At 32.4% G+C, this 9,171-nt stretch overlaps 1 protein-coding gene and 1 non-coding gene across 2 annotated transcripts in view; one reads left to right on the forward strand and one right to left on the reverse strand.

Annotated features, from left to right (window-relative positions):
• LOC108914431 overlaps positions 1-8,640 on the reverse strand; it is a 44,946-nt gene extending 36,306 nt beyond the window's left edge. Inside the window, exons 1-2 of the mRNA XM_018720250.1 lie at positions 8,402-8,640; positions 2,885-3,426 (exon numbers count right to left, since the gene is read on the reverse strand). Coding sequence (XP_018575766.1) covers positions 2,885-3,380 — 496 coding nt within the window. The 5' untranslated portion in view covers positions 3,381-3,426; positions 8,402-8,640. The remainder of the gene's footprint in view (positions 1-2,884; positions 3,427-8,401) is intronic.
• Positions 4,433-4,504, forward strand: Trnat-cgu. Its single transcript has one exon. It is a non-coding gene; the product is annotated as a tRNA-Thr (tRNA).
• Positions 8,641-9,171: the final 531 nt, after the last annotated feature.

The raw sequence follows: 9,171 nt of genomic DNA on the forward strand, positions 1-9,171 counted from the left end.
AACATATGTCAAAATTGCTATAGTCAACTGTTTTTGTTCAAATGGCACACTATATATTTTTTTATCAATTCTGAAAGATATTTTTTTTCTGCGTTCAGCTATATAAAGTCTATAGTTTCATTAGAAATATTGCTAGAAAAACAGCAAAAAGATTAACCCTACTTTCATTTTGAATCTTTGAAATAAGTATTGTTTTAAATTGTTATATTATTATCGTGTTAAAAATAAAAATAAAATGTTACTTTAAGAATATAATAACTTGTTTCCACAGCTGGCTATCATTTTTCAGAATAAAGTTACTAAAACTAGGGTTCAACTTTTTTGCTGTTTTTCTAGAAATATTTCTAATGAAACTACATATAGAAAAAATATCTTCCAGAATTGATAAAAAATATAAAATGTGCCATTTGAACAAAAACAGTTGACTGTAGCAATTTTGACATATGTTAGCATGGAGACGATCTAATAATGTCATTGGTTAGGGTTTGATTTAAAAATATATAGGGTTTGTTATAGTTATTTGTTAAAATAAAGGAGATAGGGAACCACGAATACCAAACTGAATCACCTGGTATACATTAGTTCACAAACGTACCGTTTTCGGGATATGGACCTTAAAATATTTTTGAAGTAAATATATAATAGATTAACACTGAGAAATACTAAATCAAAACGAAGTTGGTAATAACAATGTTATAGTCTTACATATTCTTCTGTTTTAAATTTATGTTTATTTGCTATTATTTTTATATGTCAAACTCAATTAAAATTCTTTCAAAAAGCTATAATTTCTGTCGAAAATCCAATATACAATCATTATTGTGCAATTTACATCAAAATCTAAGAAAATACGAAAATTTGACAAGGGTAATATTTAAAAAAAACAAAGATGTAGAAAACATGTTTCACCAAAAGGGCTGGTCCCCTATATCTACAGCACTGGCGACTGAAATATAAAATTACTAGCATGGTTTTGTAAGCATTAGTTGCAGTTGTTACCATAATAAAATTTTGTGAAACTTTGATTACGCGCGGTCGAAATATTATTTTTTTTTTCTCGTAGGACAGCCTATACTTCTAGACGGTATATCTACATAAAGATTTGACGTTTTCATAATTATTTACAAGAAAAGGGAAATAATAAATATTCCTCTATTTTCCTTATAACTACTGCAACCTGTTGGCATTTACTTTTATGTTTCAAACGTTACACGACGTTCAAATTTCCAGTTTTTTAAATTTCTCTGGCAGTTGAAGAGAATTCGATTAAAACTTAAAAGGTATAACGGGGTAATATCCTGTCACCTGGACTCCAATATATTTCTGCTTTACTAAGCAGGGGCATCTCAACAGAGAATCGTTTAGTCTTTTTTCGAATAGTCATGGTTCAATGATATTGATTTTTTTAATCAGACATTGTTTCAGCGTTAACAAGTCTCCATTTATTTTTCATTAGTGTGTCGCATTTGTAACACAAGCCACGATTCTGTACTAAAATTTGATTTTCACTTTTGCAATAGTAATCGTTCAAATAAATATTTTGTAACTTTGTTCTCTCATTACATTTGACATAGATGGACACGTAAAAGAGAGCTACTACGAAGAGATCTTTTTGTTTCCACATTTTACTTAGGATTATTTCATCAGGTAGTCTCTATGGAGTCAATAAATTTATCTTTTATTTTAAAAGATTGTACCACTGTATTAGAACATCTATTTACTTTTTTAATTAATTTGTGTGTAAAAACTTACTTTTCCAAATAACTGTAAGTATTCAAAAGTTTGTCCCATTTATGAAAAAGGAAATTTATGAAAGTTAGATCTACTACTTTTAACCTAATAACATTAATAACATTACTTGAACTCAGAAAAATCAAATTGGTGAGTGTGTCAAGAGCATTAATGGTGAGTGAGAGGATTTTAAAGGGTTGATAAGGGATGTTGCACCAATAAAATGGGAAATTTTTTTAACCAGTTGGCGGAATTATTAGATAGATAGATAGGCAGATAGATAGATAGATATTTATTAGTGATTAGTACACAAAAAGTGTTTACACACGTCAAAAACAATAATTATAGTAGTAAAATAAAGTCATTATGAAAAAAAAAAAATAATAGTAAAATATACAACACAGTATACACACGCGTATAACAGTGTTGACACGCAACCAGTTCATAATTTAAAGAACATTGTAATGTAATTGTAATTATTTAAATAAAATGGCAATAAAGCAATACAAGTACAAGAAAAAAATGGTTGTCAAATGTTAAAATAAAATGTTTGTAAGAGGACAACAAAACAAACAGTAAATGTTACATGTTAAAATAAGATTATGAGTAACGTAATAAGAAAAAAACTTCAGTTGCATTATTTCAATAATGTTTTGTTTGTATTTTGTATTTTCCCGAAAATTCAGACCCGCTGGGCTAAATTTGAAGGCAGATTCGAATTCAGCAGAAAAAAATACATGGAAATACATGGGTCTGAATACCAGACCGATATTTTTTTTTGTGGGGCTGTGTTATCTAAGTCCGCCAGCGGGTTAAAAAATTGTGTCACATTTTAATGGTGCATTATCCCTTATCATACCTTTAAAATGCTTCAATTGAATTCTACTTATTGTCGATACACTCTTGGTACACTCTCGCCTTATACCAAATTTGGTTTTTCTAAGTTGAAGATTACTGAGATACTGATTTTTTCGAAATTTGAAACCCCATTTTCAAGGCCTATAACTTATCAAGGTGCATCTTAGTATAAAAGTAAGTTGCGTTAAATCACCATATTTTGGGTTCCACTACATGCCCTTGCTCTGCTAAGTTTATTAGTCAGCAAATGGTAGAAGTATGAATATTATTGATTCCATTTAAAATAATGACTTACGAGTTCTCGGTCGACATCTTGAGTTAAGACTGCCACTGCCGTCATACCTAGGTCTAGGCGGCGGCCTCGGTGGTAAAGCAGGAGGCAGAGGAGACACTTCTATCCTGTCCTCCTCCATCTTCCTATTTTGCTGCCCCGAGTCCATATCCCCGATATTCTCGCACTCTTCCTGAATGTGACAGGTGCAGGAAGGCGATACCATTTTGGGCATCTGCCCTGTCTTTGGCGAGGGATGGACGTGCACGTGCACTGACTGGCTGATGGGGTGGATGTGGCTGGTGGACGTCGGCGCATGGCTGAGGTTGATGACGTGGTGAAGATTGGGTTTCGAAACGCAGTGGGAGTGAGCGAGCTCAGTCTTCGGGGCTTCTAGAACGTTAAGTTTTTCGGAACACGTGCAGGCGTGGGGGGCATGACTGAGGAGGCCGTGGTCGCTTGCCTCGCTGGACGGGTATGCGTGCTCTACCTTCTGGGGGTCTGGCGACGGCGATGACATGCTGTCGGTTGGGGGACGGCTACATTTTTACTTCATCCTCTTCTCCCTATAACGAAACAAATGTTTTCAGACAATATACTGATCTGAATTATGTATTTGTCAAAAGCTCGCATAGAGATGCAAATAAATTTTCACAGGTGGTTCCTATTTGATGCACATACCTAGGGTCGATATTGTATTATCCAAGAGCCTTTGGCAAGAGGGGTGTATGTCAACGCAGGCATTATTATCCTATAACACCCGTGGTGGTTATGTTTGTACTAGTCTGTTATTCAATTAAATTTTTTAAATAGATACAACCGACATATTTGTTTGACATTTATTCCGTATTAACGTTTCAGTAGGGTTTTGATTGATTGTTTTACGTATCATACCTTTACTGTGACATATTGTCGTTTAAAGGCATTTTCTAAATGAAAGTCCAATTAGATGCCGTCTTGTTTCACTTATGCATCTACATATTTTACCTTTCTAATTTAGAGCTCGACCAAATATCTTTTGAGTAATGGTTCACAGTTCACGGTCCAACGGTCCATCACAAATCAACTGATACGCCAAAACCTCCACATCAAAGAGGGAAACGTCATAAGCATAATCGAAGATTAGAAACAGTTGTCAATGATTTGGTTGTCTGCAACCAAAGAGAGAAATGGTAGAAGACTAAAAAAGGGACAGGTTAATAGACCATAAATGAGGTGAAAGAGGTACTTTCGCCGTAAAAAAGCCTGATCAAGATTGATGTTAGACTATACTGTTAATCTGATCCCTTCAATTAGCAAAACAGTTTGTAGAACTGCAAATTTTAATTGTCGTTAAGATAAAATAACTAAAATTATACAAATTCAAATAGGAACTGGGGGAAAAGTAGCATAATAAGATACAGTGACTCATCATCAATCAAACGTTTGAAAGACGAAGTTACAGTAGATGTGTAGATATGTCTTTAGGTGATGATAGGTAGCATTTAACATTGTAGAATCAAAATTTTAAATTAAAGAAGTATTTATTCGACTCTAATTGTTTCAGGGTCATGTTGGAACGGCCCGCCAAGAGCCTCTTTAGCTCAGTGGTAGAGCACTGGTCTCGTAAACCAGGGGTCGTGAGTTCAATCCTCACAGGAGGCACTCGCTTTTTTTTTTCAGCTAAAAAATATTTTTTAATTTACGTAAAACAAACAGAAAATAAAAATTTACAAATGAAACAGAGTGTGCAACTTTTACTCACAAGCTAGTGTATTTATTATAACTGGAAATAATTTGGCGGAAGTGTCTTCCATGTGGAAAGAAGTAATAATGAAGATAATACGTTATTTGCATGAAATGAATATTTATTGCTTTTACCTTTTACAGGAACATAATAATTTGCATGATATGGTTAGGTTATATTTATAGAAGAGTTAGTTGCAGAACAACTTGTTTGTAAGAATAAAATACATTTAAAATGCTGTAGTCAAAAAGGATTTTAAAGAAAACAAATACTAATATAAATGAATACCACATAGATTTAAAAGAATGGCATCTTTAAGAATGTGATATTTTATACTTAATTGTTATAATTGTTTCCGTAAACATCAAGTCGAGAACGAATGTGAGGTAGACCTGTGAGTAATGCTATCTATTAAGCACTGATTATGATTTTTTGCTTTCTTTTATATCAGAGAAAGGTTAAACATTCTATTGTAATATTTCTAAACAGACTTCTTCTTTTCAGTCTTCACTTGCAAATACTTTTCAAGCATGTATTTACAAGCTTAGTGCCTATAGATATTAAAAATATAAAAAATGTTTCTAAAGCTTTGCTCTTAACAAATAGATATATTTGAATTTAATAAAATATTACACCTATTAAATCTACGTATAAATACTAGTATACATTGAAATATATATCATCAGTACTTAATATTTACATTTAACTAAATACATAGCCCTACTAAAACTTATTTTAATTGTCTTATCTTGTATTAATTTTGTATCTACCGGTACAAGTACAGGTATACTACTGTATCTCGAAAATAAATTGTACCTAAGGATCTTTTAATTTGTTTACATTCATTTGTTCAACTAAATATTTAAAGGATATCGTTTCATTATCTTTATTATCTTAGAGAAATCTTTTGTGCCTAAAGACTTCAATAGGCGCATAGGAAGGAAGTCTTGTTCAGTTAGCAAATGAAACTGCAATGTTTTTTATTCGTAATAACAATAACGAAAATATTCATTTTATAAGAGATAGTCAAATTTACTTATTTTTTGACATTTTTGAAACGTCAAAGTGTTGACCAGATAATGTTTTTCACCACAGATTTTGCACTAATATCCATTGGTAAGCATAATAAATATTAACGAGAAATGTAATAAAAATATGTCAAACTTGAATGCAATTGTAACAATGCAAACTAATTTTTTATTTTTAACTTACTCTCAATCGTAAATTTTACGCTCTCCCGTAATATGACATATTAATTCCGTAAAATAGCAGTTATTTACGTCTCAAATTTTTACAGCTAGAGTCAAAGAAATTAATAGGTTTGGTAAGAACTGAAGCAGGACTTAAATTAATACAACATTGTTATGACAAATCCATACATATTTCATTATTCACACCTACATAACGATTCAAACTTTTACAACAATTACTTTTACCGCTGGAATTTCACTGTCAAGCGATTATTTTATTGCAAAGTTTTCGAATTAAATATGTATGCAAATTTTCTCTACTTTGTAAACCACGAGGTAAACAAGATCGTTGTTGAGAAAACTAAACTGAACACGCCGAAAATTTATATCGTGCCTTTTTGGGAGGTCTCAGAGGTTAATAATATATGAAGCAATAATCGTAAATATGAGACCTTTGTACCACCTACACACCAATACTACGGTATAACAAATAACTTGACCGTAAATAATCAGAGAAAATGTTGTTTTAACTGTACTACACAACAGATTTGTTAGTAATACTTGTAAATGTATCTTGAATGTTTATTTTTAAAATAAACTGATCGTTAAGATGAAAAACGTGTTAAATGGTGGAGTCCCAGATGTTAAAAACTGACCAGACAGAATCTACTATTAAGGAAAGTATTTTAACCAGATTTGGCAAAAATCAAATCTGTGCAACTTTCCATGTAGGGATGTTAGGGTTCTGCATTGGAAAAATGTTTTATTCATGAATACAGACGCGCCACTTTTTTAAATTTATGTTTTTTTTGAACTGCAAAAATAGGTTTTCTCAAGATTTAAATAAAGTGGGAGATACTAGATATTTGTTTTATGTAAAATTCAGTAGTATCAACATTAGATATTAACAGAAAGAGAAGAAGTTATCCATAATAACAACGTCCATAATCTAGTACGTCACAAGTAACAAAAAATTTTTGAAATCAAATAAAAGTTTATATAAGGAGTTTTTAATGAAACTACTTATACAGGGTATACCGAAATTAATGAAACAAAATTTTGTAACAGAGGACCTGTGTACCGAATGTTTTTGTTGTAGAAAGCTGGGATCTACGAATACAGAAAAATAAAGCAAATCTGAAAATGTTTAGTAGGTGAACCAAAAAAAAATATATAAGTAAATGAATAAAGTAATTCTATTTCTCCTTTGGAATTCATTTTCAGTGTAAATTTTGAATTCCACATTATATTACTGTTTTAATTGGGTCCTAGATTTTCCTAAAATGGAAAGTTGTACGTTTAAACATTTTTAATTTTATACAGAGTGATTCATTAATAGTACATACGGTAACTTGATAATCCTAGGCTGAAAATACCTATGAAGAATTGACACATAACGCTTACATAAAATAATGCTGTTAGAGGGTGTTTTATTTAAAAAAATTTAAATGATTTTTGCCCATTTCTTTAACCCTGTTTGATATCATACTTGGCATAAAGTATAGATACTTTAGAACATATTAAAAATTGTTACAAAATCGTTTAGGCTACTGCTACAACCACATGTATACGACAGGGGTAGAGGGGCAGTTTCCCATTCCTAACTTCTACGCTACTGGCGGAATTTTTATTTTGGTACAATTTTTCAATTCTTCTTTCTATGCAATTAACCTACTATTCCTTCAGTCATTATTTCTCTAGATTTTTTAAATTAAACATTTTTATTTTATTATGTAATTTATTTGTCATATTATTATTCAAGTCGGTGTCTTCTGTCATGGGATTGCATTGCATTAGTTGAATTACATTTTACAGTACAGTTTTGAGTAATGGGCAAAAATCATTTACATAAAACAGCCTGTAACTCCGTAAGGAGCCATATCTAAGCTTTATGTGTCAATTCTTCATATTTTTAGCCCATGATTATCCAGTTAGCGTATGTACAATCACCCTGTATAAATGATATTTAAGATCCTCATATATGGCTTAATACAAACAAAATAGTATAGTATTACATAGCATTTTCTATTTTAAATACAGCTTTATACGACGAATAAAATGGTTAGGTGTTCCATAATTGGTAAGTTTAGCCTATGTTTTTGCTGATAATGACAGACAATGGTAATTTGTGAACGCCACTGGTAAATATTTGATATTCAACTGAAATTTTCAATTCAGTATAAAGTAAAAGAACACCTACTTGTTTTTTAATTTTACAAATATTTGTTTAAATATGTGGTGTTAAAGATTCATCGTACAGTTTTTTCGTTGTTTAGAGAATCTTAATGAGAACAAAATAAAGAAAATCGAACAATTTTTATTTCAAACAGAATAAATTATTGGGAACACCGTTAGTTTTTAATTTCAGTCCATTGTAGATACAATTAGACTTAAAAATTATAATTTAAAACAATACATTAGAATAACACTGTTTCCAAAAAATAATGGAACAACAATGCATGTTAGAAATTATAATAGAAATATAAATTAGATAACCAAAAAAGGATCACACCTAACATGTAAAATGTAAATTTCGGGTTTAATGTATGCCTAAAACAGACGGTGTATTAAGGTAGATATTTTTAAATGAAATGGGTTCTTAATTAGAATAACAGATAGACGTACCTAAGCTACTAAGAGATCCCATATTTTTTCCTCACTCTCACATGTTTGTGCATTAATAAACGGAAAGTATAACTGTCGGGACGTTAAATTCTTGCAGATCCGACACTGTAAACTCCGCACATCGGTCACTATGCACCGCGTTGCACTGGCACCTTTGTTCCTAAACGCGGAAGGGTCGTTACAGGGTAACAATCGGAGCCCTAACCGAAAAACGGGGTGCTGTTAGACTTTTAATAGTTCGCCAAACGCCGATGTCAAAAGTAAGTCTTGAGGTGTCAGCGGCCTCATCTTCTCAAACTGGACCGCGGATAATGCCGTCTCTGTCTGGTGGGTCTCTTTCGGTCTTCCAAAGAGCTTATGGGCCGGCAGAGAGCGAGGGACCTTGACGGTGAGTTGGAATGCCACCCCTCCTCTCCGGCTCGGAATTGCTCTTGGCTGAACCCTGCCGACGACACGAGTACGGCTTATCTACCTGGTGGATACTCTATCTGGAGTGGGAAACGCTGGATTTTCGGAAATATGGGATATATGCGAGACATGATAATGGTCCAGAATTGCGGCTTTTGTTGGACTTGCTCTACTGGACTACTGTTTGAAATTTAAGTATTGGACGCTTGTGACGTGTAATTGTTTTTAATGAATGCAGCAGCGCAGCCAGAAAGCAGGTGGGGGGAACTGAAATGTAGTGAGCGAGAAATGTTTTCCAAAAAATGGACTTCTACTGGGGGGTCCGCGAGGAAGTGTACGAATATTAATAATTATTAATAATA

This window comes from Anoplophora glabripennis, unplaced genomic scaffold (genome assembly GCF_000390285.2).
Source record: "Anoplophora glabripennis isolate ALB-LARVAE unplaced genomic scaffold, Agla_2.0 scaffold50, whole genome shotgun sequence".
Lineage (NCBI taxonomy): Eukaryota > Metazoa > Arthropoda > Insecta > Coleoptera > Cerambycidae > Anoplophora > Anoplophora glabripennis.